This window comes from Heliangelus exortis, chromosome 5 (assembly GCF_036169615.1).
Source record: "Heliangelus exortis chromosome 5, bHelExo1.hap1, whole genome shotgun sequence".
Classification (NCBI taxonomy): Eukaryota; Metazoa; Chordata; class Aves; order Apodiformes; family Trochilidae; genus Heliangelus; species Heliangelus exortis.
Window position 1 is genome coordinate 5,712,107 of NC_092426.1, and position 16,241 is coordinate 5,728,347.

The 16,241-nt window shown below is 45.2% G+C and overlaps 3 protein-coding genes across 8 annotated transcripts in view; 2 read left to right on the forward strand and 1 right to left on the reverse strand.

Annotated features, from left to right (window-relative positions):
* Positions 1–2,456, forward strand: part of MNAT1 (MNAT1 component of CDK activating kinase) — a 122,750-nt gene extending 120,294 nt beyond the window's left edge. For both annotated transcript variants that reach the window (XM_071745300.1, XM_071745301.1), the window contains exon 8: positions 1,230–2,456. In XM_071745300.1, coding sequence (XP_071601401.1) covers positions 1,230–1,353 — 124 coding nt within the window. In that variant the 3' untranslated portion in view covers positions 1,354–2,456. The remainder of the gene's footprint in view (positions 1–1,229) is intronic.
* Positions 1,709–11,380, reverse strand: TRMT5 (tRNA methyltransferase 5). 3 transcript variants are annotated; one of them, XM_071745296.1, is made up of 6 exons: positions 11,297–11,341; positions 9,538–9,697; positions 8,531–9,171; positions 8,002–8,126; positions 5,831–6,479; positions 1,709–4,953 (listed from the first exon to the last, which is right to left on the reverse strand). In XM_071745296.1, exons 2-6 carry the CDS (start codon positions 9,579–9,581, stop codon positions 4,889–4,891), a joined length of 1,524 nt encoding a protein of 507 aa, XP_071601397.1. In that variant the 5' UTR covers positions 9,582–9,697; positions 11,297–11,341; the 3' UTR covers positions 1,709–4,888. The 3 variants fall into 3 exon arrangements, with proteins under 3 accessions (XP_071601397.1, XP_071601398.1, XP_071601399.1); XM_071745297.1 differs by lacking the exon at positions 9,538–9,697 and having other exon boundaries at positions 11,297–11,380; XM_071745298.1 differs by lacking the exon at positions 9,538–9,697 and having other exon boundaries at positions 10,697–11,322.
* A 48-nt stretch (positions 11,381–11,428) lies between these two features.
* SLC38A6 (solute carrier family 38 member 6) overlaps positions 11,429–16,241 on the forward strand; it is a 42,079-nt gene continuing 37,266 nt past the window's right edge. Inside the window, exons 1-3 of one of the 3 annotated variants that reach the window (XM_071745305.1) lie at positions 11,429–11,626; positions 12,418–12,539; positions 13,287–13,360. In XM_071745305.1, the coding sequence (XP_071601406.1) occupies positions 11,486–11,626; positions 12,418–12,539; positions 13,287–13,360 (337 nt within the window). In that variant the 5' untranslated portion in view covers positions 11,429–11,485. The remainder of the gene's footprint in view (positions 11,627–12,417; positions 12,540–13,286; positions 13,361–16,241) is intronic. The other 2 variants (XM_071745303.1, XM_071745304.1) reach the window with 2 other exon arrangements.

A 16,241-nucleotide genomic window follows, 5' to 3' on the forward strand; every position in this document is an offset into this window, starting at 1 on the left:
TTTTGGATATTTTACTGGTGGTCCTGTATTTCCCTGCCAAAAGTGCAGCTGTTTCAGGTTTCTCGGGATAACATTATAAAAGGCTGTATGCATTTTGCAAGTTTATGCTTGAATTACCAAGCCAGAGGTAGAATGACTCAACCTTCCCAGGAGCAACATGTACCAAGTGATGAATCAAACCAGAGAGCTGAAGCTCAGCATCTTACTCTGCCTCCATGAAAAGCAGTTCTCCTGTGTGGTGTTTTACCTGGTGTTCAGAATTTGAGGCAGTTTATGGTGTTTTACCTGATGTTCAGAATTTGAGGCAGTTGTGCTGATCGTGCAGGGCTGCAGCCTGTGCCTATTTTATGAGGTTTTGGTGCAAAACCTTTTGTAGCAGTAGTGGATCAAGGGTTGGACTTGATGATCTCTGAGGTCCCTTCCAACCCAGCCAATTCTATGATTCTGTGAAAACAAACTGAGGATCTGGTCTTCTCCCTGTCCTATGTTGGGGTGAAAGAACTGTAGGGTGACAGCAACTATTCCCTGTGACAGACCCCTTGAACAGGAGCTGAGTGTGCATGGCTGGGCTGGAGCCCTTGGAGCAAAGGGGAGGCAGGAGCTTGCAGCAGTGCCAGCACGGGCAGTGTGTTGCAACCTCAACTCATCCATCTGGCTGGTTTGGTGTAAAATCAGGTGGCTCTGCAAATGGGTGATTGGTGGTTTAACTGATGCTCAAGTTGAGAGGTTTGTTCAGCCAAAATGTTGATGAGAGCCTCATGCAGATCTGATTCCTTGGTGTCAGTGGAGTTAATCCAGATACAGATAGGCCCAAGAGCAGAAAGTTCAGCCCTGTTGTCATTAGAGGAACTGGTTGGCTCCTAGGAGTGCTCAGCATCAACTGCACAGAGCTGAAACTCTTCTTAGAAGGAACTACCAAGGGGGAGAAGTGCAGCCCTTCCCCCAGAGTGAGGACAGAAAATACCAACCAGTGAATGTACTCAGCCTGCTGCAGTTAAGTTCAAAGAGCCAAGTTCCTCTCAGCACAAAGCCTGTCTGAAGGTGCATCAGTGGTGTCATCATTTTAACTAATGGAAGTTTTTTGTACTGATGAGTTCACAGGTGGCAGCAGGAGGCAGCTCCATCTCCTTGCTGTCTCCCAAAAGGCAGCCTGGACCTCACCGTACTGTGAACTGTGCAGGTGTTTGATGTGTTTATTTCTGCTCTAAAATGATCTTTCTGTGTTTTAGGTATCTCAACCACGTGCGAGCTGCCTCTCCCCAGGATCTGGCTGGGGGCTACAGTACTTCTCTTGCTTGTCACCGAGCCTTACAGGATGCTTTCAGTGGTCTTTTCTGGCACCTCGGTGAGTGACTGAGTGAGGATCAGCATCAAGGGGACACCAAATGGAGCCAGAAGCAAATCAAGCCAGCAGAGGTTGGGTAAAATTGCTGCCATCTGCACAATGGCCAAGCTGCAGTCACTTTCCTGTGTAAAACCCAGCTGCATTTAAGTGTTAAAAGGAAAAAAAAAAACCAAAAAAAACCAAACCAACCAACCCCCTCTGCACCAGAGGTTTGTAAAATGGTAGATACATTTTTGTGGAGGGGGAGACTGGTTAGTCATGTGGCACTTTGCTGAGGGAGGCTGGAGCAATAAGCCACATCTAATGGAAGATGTGAATAACTCAGCTGTGTACGTTTGAGGTTTAAAGAAATACACTTGTAAATTTTTTTAAAATAAAGCCAGACTTTTTTATTAAAGTTTGTGGTTTTACTCTTATTGCAGGGTTTTATTTGCACAAGTATTTAAATGCCATTTTGATTATAACATTTAGTGTCAATATTCAAGCCTACATTTTCTTCCCATAAAACTAGTTTCCCCAGTTCAGACAAGTGGGTTTTTCCTCCTGCCAGCTGGATGAGATGAGAAACTCTGGAACTCTGCTGACAGAACTTTTATGCAGGATCCTTTCTGATGTCACAGTCCTTAACTTTGTCTGGAAAACAGATCTTTAGATGAAGATCTTACAACTGAGTTCCTCCAGAAGCAATCTAAGAAGCCTTGATATAAGGTGAGGTCATTAAAGTAGTCAAAAGTGGTGGAGGTTTTTTTTCCTATTTAGTTCTGTTTGCAACTTTTCTGTCTTGTGTTCCGGAGCTTCCTTTGGAAGGACCATCCCTTTCCTGGCTTTTGGGATGCCCCTTGCCATTGGATCTGCTGCTTTTATGTATTCCTTCCTCTCCTTGTAGTGGAACACAGACTAATTGCAGACTAATGAGCTTTCTGTGGCGGGGTTGGTCCTTGCCACCAGTGTATAAACTGCAGGAGAATGGAAACTGCTCAGGACAGGGAGAGCCTCTAAAGCCTGGTCCATGTTTTATGGATCATCCGTTAATAGTTGTTGAAAAGGGCTCTGAAAAGGGTGTACTTAATGAATGTATTTTTTCTATGTTGTAATAAAAGAATAAACTCTATCCCAGACTCACTGCTTCTTTTATTAAGGAAAGTTGAGGGAGGTGCCAAAGTTTCCCTTGCCCTTTCTCTGAAACCCTGTTGTTTGTGCCCATATGGAATAGCTGCTGACTTGTAACTTTACACAGGAGGTGGGGAGTGTAGAAAAGGGGGGGCTGTCCTTGGGGAGCCTGTGGATGGGTCTTGTAGGACTTGGCCATGCAAGGGCACATAAGAGACCCTCTGTCACAGCTGCCTGGCAGCCTGTCCCCTGCTTCCAGATAAAAGGTAACAGAGATCCTTCTGGGATTCAGCTGGGGATGCTGGGAGGGAAATAGCAGCATCCAGGGGGAGTCTGTGCTACCATGGGCTCACCAGACTGGTAAAGACACTGCTGACCCAGGAGCTGCTTTATTCCAGGTTTGTAAAGCCACAGGTCAAATCTTTTAATTAATATGTATCACTTAAATACCCTCATGCACCTTGTCTGCACGCCCAGACTGTGTTAGTTACCCTTTGTTATTTCATGTGGAAGGGTTCTATGCAAAGTGGCAACTGAGCAGAAATATGGAAAAAGTCCAACCCTGGTTAGGAGCAGAGCTCCATGCAGCCCCCTGACTGGCAGCTGATGTGCTGTGGATGTCACCACGGCGTTAAATCCTTGTGCTAACAGAACTTTGAGGAACAAAAATCCTCCCCTGCCCTGGGATACTTCAGTCATGTGCTGAAAATGAAGTTTTAACACAAAAATGGTGATGAAAGCCAGGTTTCTGTGAGTGCAGTGGTGCTGAGCAGCCCTAAATTCAGCCTGTGAGGCAACACCCATGGCCAAAGAGCCCTGTGGTCTCCAGCTGTAAAGTCAGTGTAGGGCCCAATGCCTGCTGCAGCAGTGCCCCAGGCCCTTACTTAGAGGGCCTTACAGCCACAGGAGAGTGCAGGGAGGGTTCAGAAGCACAAGGGCAGCTTTCCAAGGCTGATGGGAGGCCCAGGGGCAGTGGTGTCAGGGGATGTGACAGGAGCAGTAATGGCATCACAGGGTGGGGGCAGCAGCCCAGCCATTGCTCTCAGAGCAGCAGTGACGGGCAGGGCTGTGCCTGTCACTGACAGGAGGACAAACAGGTTAAAGCTGCTGCAAAACCATCTGATGTGCCCGTGGAGGAACAGGAGGGCTGGAGCAGCAGGCCAGGAGAGCAATCTGTACCACTGCTTTCAGGATAGTAGGAGTGAGACATGATGATTTCCCTCCCCCCATCCCAGTTTGATAAATGCAATCCAGCAGTAACCAAGCTGTGAAGCAGCACAGAAGCTCTGGAGGCTGTAGCCACAGGAAAGGCTGGGACATGGAGCCACAAGCAAAACAAATTCACAGCCCTGGTGGTGCTTTGGGGGAGAACCAGGACGTGGGGTTACAGTGACAGAGCCAGAGCAGCAGAGCCAGGGAAGGGTGACCAACATCTGGTGACTGAGTTGTTGGGCGTGAGCTTGGGCTGAGGGAAAATATCTGAAATTGAGAGGGTGATCCAAGTTCTCTGTCCAAATAAACTATTTGTGGTTGACGTTGCCCAACAATAGTTTGGATGGGTGAGAAAAGGAACTCAGAGGCTTCTCAAATCCCTGCAGAATACAGGCAGCCAGTCAGAGGGATGGCCCAGGGCTGGCAGCAGGGGAGCAGCCAGGAGGCAGGGGGAGAGCTGGGCAAGGGCAGAGGCAGCATCACTGCAGAAGGAGGGGGTTTAAGGTCAGAGGATTCTTCAGTCAGGTGCTGGGTTTCAGCCCAGTTCAACACGAGTGTGTCCTTCATCTGCAGCTTTGCAAATGTCATTAGAGTTTTCCCTGCTTTATCAATGGGCAATCACTAAGTTAGGACTTGACTAATCCTTAATGAAACCTCAGTGTTAAAAACCCTTTTTTACTCAAAAGCCCAGGAAGAAATACACAAAATGGCTATGTGGGCCTTGTTGTACCTTGGATTAAATTTTTGAAAGGTTATTTTGCTTGTACAAGAGCTTTGTGCATCTGCTAAGAGTAACCCAATATTCTTAAACACAAGAACCATCTGTCAGAGTGAATCCAGCACAAGGGTTATACAAGTTTTGACTGACCCCACAAAACATAACAATCAGCTTTAGCCACAAACCACCCATTATCAAAACAGCACAGCATAAAACTAACACAGTCTGTGTCACTGATTACCATGGGGCAACAGAGAGCAGAAAAATACCAAAATACATTGATTACAAAAAACCCAAAGTAGTTGATTATTTTTTTTTTGTAGTCTGCTTATTGATACCACAATTAAAATAAAAGGTAAAGGCAGGAAGCAAGATGCACAGGAGTGTTGCATCTCAGCATCTCTGCAGAGTCATGTGGGTGCTTCAAATAATTCAAGGGGTAAACGAGAGGTAAGCCTGGTGTCCCTGGGTACTGATTATAATTAATAAGGTAACTCCAGTCTTCACCTTGGTAACCTTTCTTCTGAAAAATCTTTGCTGGTGCACAGACGTTTAGAGGCTGGTTTTGCTGGAAGAAGGTTAGAAAAAAGTAAGTTATTTAATGTAAAGTAACCGGATGGAACTAAACCATAAGCTGTGTTAATGCTTATGGGATTTAACAGGAAAGGAGTTAAAATCAGGATTAAGAGTGACAAATTAAAACTGTTACAACAGCAAGGGGAGGGTCTTTACTTTGGACTTTTAAAAACCCTGTATGTGGCTACATTTTTAACCTACATCTTGGTGCTACCCAAGAGCAGCATAAAAAATAAGTTTCATGTCATTAAAGCTTTATCAAAACATCCTCTGCTCCAGTTCATCTATCTGCAGACTGAAAGCCTCCCCTCTTCTTCCCTCATCATGTAGCACAAAGCCCAAGATCACTGAAACCAGCTAGCACCTACAAATACTTCAAATGACAAGCTATGAAAAAAAAAGAGAATTAAATTGAACATTAGACATCTATAAGGATATCTACATCTCAGCTACATTGTACAAAACCAAATTCTGCTGGTGGTGTGACTCCAGACCTAAAGAGAGTCTGTGCAAGCATGAGGAAGAAGGTCAGAACTAGGACCAGTCACTTGCCATTCCACCCTGGGTGAAAATGAAGCTCCAGTTCTCAAGTATTTACCTCACAGAATGTCTGCTTGATGTTCAATATCTCATCCTCCCTGGGCACACAACCTAAGGCTTGAAGGTCTGGTTTGTGGCGTGTGGGATGATCCTCCCCAGTCCACCATTTTCTCTGTGAAGGTTCATGCTGGGATCAGAGGAGCAGACTCCTGTTCCCCACAGCACAGAATCCCTGTCACATGGCTGAGGTGGCCCTCAGGGATGACAAGGTGGGACCAGCCTCAGATACCAAAAGGCACAAAGTGCCACCTTGGAGGCCTCTTCCTTACCTTCATCGGGGCAGGGCCTCTTGTACAGCACGTCTGCTGGGATCTGGAAACTGATGCACAGCATCTCCTTGTTTGGGGCAACGTTTCTGACCAGGTAGGTGGAACAGTGTCCATCCAAGGAGGTTCCCAGAGAAGCCTCAGCTCGCTCCTGAATATCTTTGGCTGGGTCCTTGTGTTTGGAGAAACCATAGCAGTGCACCGTGGGAAGGGCAGCAGTGCTGCAGGGCTCCCCAGCTAAAAGATGCCTGAAAACATCCAGAAATTCAACAGCCAAAGCTGGCAAATTCATGACTATGTGAAAAGAGGTTTTCTGTTCTTCTTTCCAAAGCTCTTTACTCAGTTCTTCCCTTACAGGCCCCAGGAGGAAGTCCCTGCCATCCATATTGAAGGCTTTTATTTTGTTGGCTACTTTGTTCAGTTTGCAGTTGTGCAGGAGCCAGCTGTAGGACTCAGGATTGAGGTCGTTTGCAAACACCTGGCACTTCTTCTTTGCTGCTGGGATAGCAAAAGGCCCAATCCCAGCAAAGACATCAAAAAGAACATCACCAGGCTTCAAAAGCTCAACGATACGGCCGTGTTCTGTGGAAAGACGTGGGTTCCAGTAGACTTTGGAGAAGTCCAGTTCATATACAATATTATTTTCTTTGACCTGAAAGTCCAGAACATTTGGTTAAACCTCTGTGCTCAAATTCCAGACGTGTTTTAAGTGTTACCAGTAATTAAAACAGCTCAAAACCAAGGTGCTTTATCAAAAGGTAATGTGTATATTGACATTTCTCCCATTAGCAGGACACATGGATCCTGTGTGAACAGCTCCAATCATCAGAAATAGCCACAAGGAATGTTCCAGCTGTCAATCCAGATGGATGGCTTATGAATGTCTCAATCACCAGGTGGAAATAAGCAGTAACTTAAAATGACCATGAAAACAAAACTATCTGAGGCTTTTCTAAAGCTTTGTGGCTGGCTGACAACTCCTTTATTGAAAGCAGACCTTGGGAAGATGCCTCAAGCCCTTTAGCAGAGCCCATGGAGTAAATAAGTGTCTGAAAATGACACAAGAGCAGAAGAAAGGCAGCAGCCAGCCAAGGTCAAAGCCACTGGGAGACAGTTCTGCACTATGAAAAAATGCTGTGTTTTATCTCTTCAGGTGACAGAATCTGGAAACTGATCCAAACCCAAACTTCAGGATGACCACTATCTTAAAAACAGACCCAAGAAGTTTAAAAGCATTTATTCAGATGATAGTGGGATTCCAGGTAACACTCACTTTGCACCATCGTGCTTGGATTGTGTGGCTCCAAAGTAATGAAACTCTGGGTCCAAATCACTGCATCATTTTCTTTGCCAGCAAGAAACACCCTGAGGTGTAGCTGCACTCCTGGGTGTGCTGGATGTAATGCTTAATGAGCCAAAACCCTCTGTGGAACATTTCATTGTTACTCCTTGAGGATTCAAACACCTTCTCTGTACAAGGTGTTCTACCAAGCTATTCAAACCTTTTTATTTGGTAATTTAAAGCTTTATTTTCTAAAAGGGTAAAATTGATAAGTTAGGAAAAACATTTTTTGGTCAAACCAGTGGCCAAGCTTCCAGGTAAAGACAAGAAACCCTACATGAAGAACACTGAGTGGCCATTACACAGTGCTCTTCACACCTGAAAAATGTCAAGACAGAGGAGAGATGAGGTTTGCCTTGCTGCTGACAGAAAAGGAAAAAGGAACAGGCAAAATCCTGCTTTAGTAGCAAAGCCAGAATCCTTACAAACACAGTCTTATGTTCTGTACCAGCTACACACAAGGCTTCATGAAATTAAGAAACAGCAGTTTCTTATAGCTAATCCGCTGAATATTTTGGCTCCAGAGTGAGAAACACCCCCCACTGCAAGTTTGTAATTAGTATTTCTGTAAGAAACTTTTCCTTCAGCTGCTTTTACATGTCTGGAACTAGAAGGAAAACTCCCTTTGATGATCCCTGCAGTTGTGAGGTTGCTCTTTCCAGACCAGGACAAATGAAGGCAGAAGTAACCACCAAGCCACATTCTGTCTGAAAGGGGAAGGGCACTGTGCAAAGGAATGGTCCTGACAGCATCTCTTCATCTCACCTTCCCAGGAAATGCCTTTGGGCTTTGGCATATGAAATTTAAAATATCAGGGGTAAAAAGGCTGTACCTTGGTCACCAGGTTGCTCTCCCCAGCAAGCACTTCCATTTGAAAGTTTCTGTACGTGCTGTCAATGATGTTGGTTTTATTCACTACACAGGTGACTCCTGGATTCTTGTCAATTATAACCTGGCCTGAAAAAAGAGGGCAGAAGTTATTTTGGTTAAAGGACTACAAAGTTCTACAAAGTTCTACAAAGATACAGACACTGATGATTACAGTTCAGTTTACTGAACTAGGCACACATTAAACAGCCTTCCTCAAATGATTAAGGGTTGCAGATATGAGGTCTTTGTAAGGCACACACCTGTCCCTGACACAAAGCTCAGTGAGGTGAGGCCACAGGTACAGTGAGAGAACTCTATCTTCTGCACATCAGCACAAGGCTGTTGGAAGTCAAAAGACAAAAGAATGAAGAGCACTCAAAATTTTTCCTCTTGCAAGTACTAAGGCATCGTTGGAGTAATTGCTAAAACACATGGAAATACATAGAAAATATACAAAACAGGATTTTTTTGAGCAGGGTTGTTTCACCTACCAATCAAATGCCTGTATGGCAGCTGATGATCTCTAAGATTCAAATGAGCTATGTGGCCAACACGGCTGAATCCAGAGGTGACTTCCTGACCCTCAGGAAGGACTGCTCGTAGGATCTCCTCCGACTTGAAATTCTCATAAGTCAGCTCCAGGTTATACTTGGACACCTGGGGGCAAACCCCAAGCTGTTTTAATGCCTCTTGCTCTGGTTCTCCCAGTGAGAATTCTGGCAGTTTATGAGGGTCCAAAAGAAGAAACCTACTGTCCTCATCCTCTGGATCCTCAACCACTCTCTTGAGGCCAGGACGCTGCAGCACTGTGTGTTTTAGGGACCTTAGCAAAGTATTCACAATTTCTTTCTTGGCTTTGAGGGCTGGAACAACAAGTGTCCTTTTGAAAGCTTCTCTGTTGAGCTGTGTCATCCCACGCACTTGGGGATGTGGTGAGTAGAGTTCTAGATGAGCTTTATCCTCCACGGTTTCAGGCATGGTAAAAAAACTGTTTTTTTTTACTCCCATAAAGAGACCAGGTATTCTGCCAGAATATTGCATCCAAACTGCTGGAAATGATGGATTTGATGCAGCTGTCCTAAAATTATTAGTTTTCAGTAGTCTGGCAGAGTATCCAAATCTCCATAAACTCCTAGAAGAGAAATTACTCATTTTATAGACATTATGTAATCATGCCCTTAAAAAAGGCTGCAAATCACATGGATTTGCCATTCCCTTAGAACCAGAATTTCCATCTGTACCAAACAATTCACAATAGGTCAGTAAAGCTCTTTGTTATGAATTATACACTATGAATTTCTGGCCTTTTGCAGATGTATTTTTAGCCTTAAACATTAACTAACTTTCAGCAGAGAGATAATCCCCCCCCTGCCAAAAAACACAATGACCTGCCTTTGTTCTAATAAATGTGATACTAATCCCAGTAAGCCAAGTGGAAAAACTTCTACTGTCCTGATCCTACTCTTGGACCCCTTCTGTCTCTAATAAAAGTCATTACCAAGCAGTGCTTTCCAGGGAACAGTTATTAGAGACAGTGGCCATAATCACTCTTCAGCAATTTCTGCCTTCTATACCCCAGTGGTAAGGGGTTACACACTCCATGTCTTTGCTCCACATGCTTTGTGCCAAAAAGACCAAGAATTAAATGCAGGATTCCCCTAAAGGTACAAAGAAGCACTGGTAATGTCTGTCCAGGCAACTGAACCCCTCTCCACAGTTCATTCATAGGATGAGGACTTGAAAAGTAGCTTTAGGCTTCTCTAAATGGTTTCCTCCACTAGAGACAGTCCAAAAAGGCCCAGCTTTTCTGACTCTGCATCTCCTGCTCCTGGGCAGGAACTGATGATTTTGGTAGTGTGTGAGGTTGACATTTCTCCTGTCTTCTTGGGAAGTTTGTTTTTTTTTTTTCCAGTGCTGAGGTTTGACAGGAGAGATACAAACTATCTCTGAAAGGAAACCAATTTATTTGCTAGCCTCAGACCCCTGCATCCTGAGGTATGGGGCTGCTGCCCTCCTTCAGGATGCCAAGCCATGCTGCTTCTTCTTCCCAAAGGACCCTATGAGGAGAGGCTGAGGGAGCTGGGGGTGTTCAGGCTGGAGAAGAGGAGGCTCAGGGGAGACCTCATCACTCTCTACAACTCCCTGAAAGGAGGTTGGAGCCAGGGGGGGGTTGGGCTCTTTTCCCAGGCAACTCTCAGCAAGACAAGAGGGCACAAGAGGTCTCAAGTTGTGCCAGGGGAGGTTTAGGTTGGACATTAGAAAGAATTTCTTTATGGAGAGGGTGATCAGACATTGGAATGGGCTGCCCAGGGAAGGGGTGGATTCTCCATCCCTGGAGATATTTAAAAAGAGCCTGGATGTGGCACTCAGTGCCATGGGCTGGGAACTGCAGTGGGAGTGGATCAAGGGTTGGACTTGATGATCTCTGAGGTCCCTTCCAGCCCAGCCAATTCTGTGATTCTATGATCTGTGCCCAAGCTGTCCCTGCTCCTGTCCTCACACCCCCACCCACCCCAGCTCCTCACTGGGGCTCCCTGCATCTCCCAGCCAGCTCATTACCCTACACCAAGTTTTTGGCAAAGCACACCTCCTCTCCCAGCTGCCTCAAAAACAAACATAACATTCTTCACTGGCTGCTATAGAGGAGAAAGACTCACCCAGAGCATCCCAGTGTTTTTCTTAGGCGTTCCCCTTCTCCCTAGCTGGAAGCTGCTGGCCTGGCTCGCATGGATGAGCCCGCCAGCCGCCAAAAGCCCCCACGCTGAGTCTGGCTGGAGGTCCCTGCTGTCGCAAAAGGACATCTTCCTTTTGCTCTGCCTTTCCCTCCTCACCAGGATCCCCCTTGGCCCCATCCGTCCCTCAGAGAGCGGGGGATGCTGCTGGAGAGCCCGAGCTCCACCAGCAACACCAGGCACCCCGCGCGGAGACCCCCGGGAGAGGGGAGGGGCTGTCACAGAGATGCCGGCCAGGCTTCACCCGGGGAAGACACCCCCGGAAGGACGGGAGGGATGGAGGGAGGGAAGCAGTGCGGGGGCCTCTCCGGTGCCCTGAGGGGAACCGGGCTGGCAGCCGGCCACTTCAGATCCACAGCGGCCTGTGCCGGGGTGTGTGTCTGTGTGTCTGTGGGGTGTGTGTGTGTGCAAGGCCCACCCGGGGTGGCCAAGGCCGCGTTGGGGCCCCCCCGATCCCTCAGGCCGCAGCCGGGGCCGCACCGTTGCCATGGCGACCGCTCCCCCTCCCCGAGCCCCCGCCCTCACCTCATGCCGAGCCCCGCCGCGCGCCCCGGCGCCCTCCTACGTCACCGCTCGTGACGCCACACAGCAGCGCCGCGCGGAGGGGGGGGCGGGGCTTAGGGCGCAGGCCACGCCCACTCATGCATAAGCCCCGCCCCTCCAGAGACGGCCCCGCCCCCTCCTGCGCTCCCCTCAGCGTTGGGGCGCGGGGAGATGGCGGCGGCACCGCGGGGGTCCGGGCGGCTCCGGGCCGAACCGGGCTGGTACCTGTCCGCTCGTGAGCAGCAAGAGGAAGAGGCGGATGAGGACGGGGAGTCCGTCCCGCTATTGCCGCCGCCGCCGGGCAGCGTGCGTGTGAGGGAGCGAGTGGGGAGGGGCGGCTCTGAGGGAACCGCGGGGCTGCCCGGGCCCGCTCCGGCGGGGGTGGGGGGGCGGTGGCTTGGCTCGGTTTGGTTCGGTTTGGGTTCCTCAGGGGCTGTGTCTGTCCTCAGGGGCAGTCCCCGTCCCCGCGGTTTGGCGCTCCCCGGCCGGGAGGCTTCGGCGGGGGCTGTTCCCGGGAGCGCTCGGTTTTGAGGAGTTCGGGGAGTGTGGCTCGGCCCGGCCCGGTCCGGCCCGGGGAGATATCAGGAGGGAACCTCGGTCTCAAAGGGTGGTTGGCTCGATGGAACTTGGCCGAGTGGGGAGGAGCGGGCTGGGGGGGACGGCTCCCGGGGATGGCAGCGGGAAGGGCCGGGCAGGGGTGCGGAGCACCGGGCTTGGATCGGAACATCGGTTCCTGGCGTTTCTTCTGATGCTTTCGGTGCTTGGGTTTCACAGCTCTCGGGAGTGCAGACTTTGCCCCTCGCCCCTGCAGGGAGCACGCAGGGGTTGAGGCTGCTGTGAAGCATAAATCTGGGCTGGGCTCTTTTTGTGCTTCTCTATCCCCCTGCTCGAAGGTTGGAGACCTCTTGAGATCTCTGTGGGGGAGAGCATCGTGTTAATTTATAGGCACAAGGGTTTGCCTGGTCTTTGCAATGAGAAAAGAGATTTTTCTGATTTAGATGAGGGAAGGGAAAGTTGAATCTTTCACCCTCCCTTAAGTTTTCTCCCTTGAAAGACTGAAGCACCTCGTGTAGTAACTGCACTTTGTTTTGCCCTTTTCACAGAATCCTTCAAATCGTGGCTCTTCCTTTGGTTTCTCAGTGTTTAATTTAATGAATGCAATCATGGGAGCTGGGATACTTGGCTTGTCCTATGCTATGGCCAACACAGGGATCATTGGGTTTAGGTAAGTTTGGTTTTTATGTGCATTTATTTTTGAACTCAGCTGGTAGTTTTAAATGGAACAAATTACTAAGACTTCTGTGCAAAAACTGGGGAAGAAGTAAATAGCTTGGTGCTTTTAGACATTGTTGAATGTGATCTTCCCCTTTGGTTCAGTCATTCAGGTCTGGCCTAACATTAACACTGCCCAGACATTGCATTAAATTGCCACATGGTGGCAATTTCTTGGCCATTACTCCTGATAGATCGATACATGTCAAAGCTGCTCTCTCCCTTAATTTAGGGAATGGCCTTTCTGAAGTAACTTGACTAAGTATCTGAAACCTGAATTATCTTGTGCTTTTTTTTTTTTTGCCCTTCTGCTTGCTGTCCATGCTGACCTATGGATAACAGGGCCAAAGTCACCAGAATTGTCACTTTGTACAATTTTCTAAGCATTAGATTCACTTAATTAGAAAATGCATACTTGTTTGTGTATGTAAACACACAAACTCCTCTGTTTATGTTCTCTTTGTAATCCTCTTAACACTTACTTGCAAAAAAGAAGTGGAACTTCACAAGTAATGGGAAGGTCAGAGACTTATGAGCCACAGTCAGCAGACAGAAGCCATAAAATGAGGAAATCCTGTCTTCTAGCTTACTTCTTGCAAAAGTAGCATTCTTAAAGATGGAAAGTGCAAAGTACTCTAAAACTGTTTAATTAAAGAATAATTAAATTATTAATTAATTTGAATATTTCGTGGTTTTTCAGTATCTTGCTGCTGATTGTTGCCGGCCTTGCTTCTTATTCTGTATTTCTTCTGCTGAGTATGTGCACTCAGACTGGTAAGTGAAAAGGATTTGTCTATATCAGTGATCTCTGAAATACTTCCTCACTTATATCACAAAGATAAGACCCAGAATAATCATAATTAACAGCATGCTGGCACAAAGCCTCATCCAATTCAGTGATGCTGAAACATTTACTATGTAAATATTGCTATTTGCCATTTCAAAATACAATTTTGAAACTTCTTGTGGAAGTCAATGCCAAAGTGACTGGCTTCAGTTTTAATTTTTTTTTTTTCAAAATGCATCTCCAAAAAGATAGATCCTGTATTTCTGGAGCAACATTATTTTGGTGCTGGCTGGGCCATGCTGCTTGAGTGTGAACTGTTGCTTTTGATGAAGGCTTAAGAGCATCTGAAATAGCAAACTGGCATTCTTCTGCTCGTAATGAATATTATGTTTATTATTTGAAATGGATGCCTTTCAGGTTTTGTGATCATACTGGATTATAATAATTCTGACAGTGCTTTTTAGAGGCAGGATTTTAAGTGGTTTTGATACTGAATGAGAAGTCATGTTGCAGTCCTTAGAAATGTCAGTGCTCTGAGAATGTTGAAGCAGTAGATTCCAATATCTGCAATCTGATCTGCTGATGCTTTAATTCTTGCTTCTTTTGAATGCTCCTGAAACAACTGACTGGTTCCTTAAGTTTTCATATACAAAGATCACCTTAGAGCAGGAAGTCTCCATCTCTTTCAGTCACCTGGTTATTGTTTCCCTCTCATCTGTTTCCCTCTCTTTTCAAAGGTTTTGGGAGAAAGCTTCTGTTTCCTTCCCTGTTGGCTTTGTTTTCTGTAGCTAGCTCTGGACTCTCAGATGATTGCTTCCTGGGTCTTCTTAGATCTGCTGCTCCTGTCTTCACCTGTTGAGTGATCTTCATTCATTCTTTAAAAATATTCTTCAGAGGTAGGGTTACTTTAATGATTGATAACTGTTGGCTTCTTGATGATATGGGGCTAAGTCTTTGGTATTTCTTTTTGTCCTCTTGGAACTCTGCTTATAAGAAAGGAATCAAAACCTGAAATAAGTAGCTAGTAAGATGCATAAGCATAAAAAGGGGAACTTGAAATAATGTATTATGATCTTTATTTACTTTATTTGAGCTGAATTGTCTCTGTTGCCTGAGCACTGAATGTTGTTATATTGTTGTCTGGTAAAGTAATAATTTAAGAGATTCTCCCAAAAGAACTACTGATGGGGAGGGAAAACTAGGGATTTAAGCTTGTTGAAGTAAGAAAAGTTTTGATGTTTTGAACTTAAAAACTTAAATGTATAAGAATGTTTGAACTCCTCAGTAGCTGTCCAAAGGCAGCGTTCTTTTAAAACACACAACTGAAAGCAAGGAATAGCACTGAAATGACAGGATGAAGTATTTCTCTTGTCTGAAACTAGCATTTTAAAGCTAATAATTAGCTATGACTTAATTTTGACAGATAATGCTGGCACCAGAATTATGTCTAGATAAGACTGCTGCATTTGGGGTCTTCTTTTAAAAAAAAAAAAACCAAATAAGATTTCCTTCAAATTATCTTTACCACAATTACTGTAAACTGTTAAAAAAGGCTCATGGTAGGTAGCATTTCAACTTTTATTTGGACTGTTGTCTTTTAGAAGTGAGAAATGTGCCCTACTGGACCTTGACAAACTAAAATCTGTGTGTGTCTTTGCTCACAGAATAGACAATTGAATATTTTCCTTGATAAAACCTACATGCATTTCTGAACAACATTACAGCAGCAAAATTAATACATAGCAAGGAACTGAAAACAAATTTTAGAAGTTTTATATTAAAAATGAGCTAAATAATTTAAAGGGTGGCGAACAAAAACCTTTGAAAGTGTTTGTAAGATAATCATTCTGGTATTCAAATAATAAAAATAATCCTAAGAAAGAGCTGGCCTACAAAATACCTCCTGAAAAGGAAGCTCTAACATTAATTCCATTTTAAAGAGACCAAGATTTGTTAAACACAGGCATTTTAGTTGTAGCTCACAAGCAAAGAAGTGTCTTCATTTTTAAATTATTATGGTCTGGACTTTGATGTAATCAAATTGTTTTGTGTAGACCAAAATGCTTAGCAAAAACAGTACTCCCAGGTGTCAAATGTTAGATTTGGATTAGTTTTTCTCCTGATGTTAATGCTGTAGAACCTATGTTGGCTTTGTCTGAAGAAGGATAAGGTTAATCTGTGCAGCAGAGGAACTGGGACTTTAGGTGGATTGTGCTTTCATGTTTCATGGCTTTTATTTTTCTTTTCATTTTCTGATTCAGTCATGTGTACTATACTTGCCAGTTTCACTTTGCATACAAGTGGGTAATTTCCATTTAGTGTTAATAACATAATAGAGATCCAGCCAATCAGGCAGAACTTGTTTATACCAATTGTGCTTAATATTTTATTCCATCTAGTTTTGAAATTGCAAGAGTAATGTGATTAAGTATGAGGGCTCAGTGTTCACAGGACTAAACTGATTACAAAAGCAAAGTTACTAGAGAAAATATTCTAAGGTCTCGTACTGCTGTTCTGGGATTGTGTGGGAAATGTAGTTCCCTTTGTTGGTAACTCTTTAGATATTTGTTCCCATATGATAAAAAAAGCTCTTCCCTAAATATGCTTAACATTTTGCTGCTGCTTGTTTTTTTTTTAATTGCTGTTGGACGTTCTAAAATGTTTTTTTTCATTGTGATCAACCACTTTATAAATACAAATTTAAGAATTATACAGGGTAATCTGTATTATGGCTTACTTGTTATTTAATTATATCTATATGTGATTTGTATTGTGTAACAGCAGATGTAAGTAGTTTAGGTTTATGCTGTGGGTTGACTCCCTCAGTTGATTTTGTCCTTTATTTTGTCATAGCAAAATTGGTGTCAG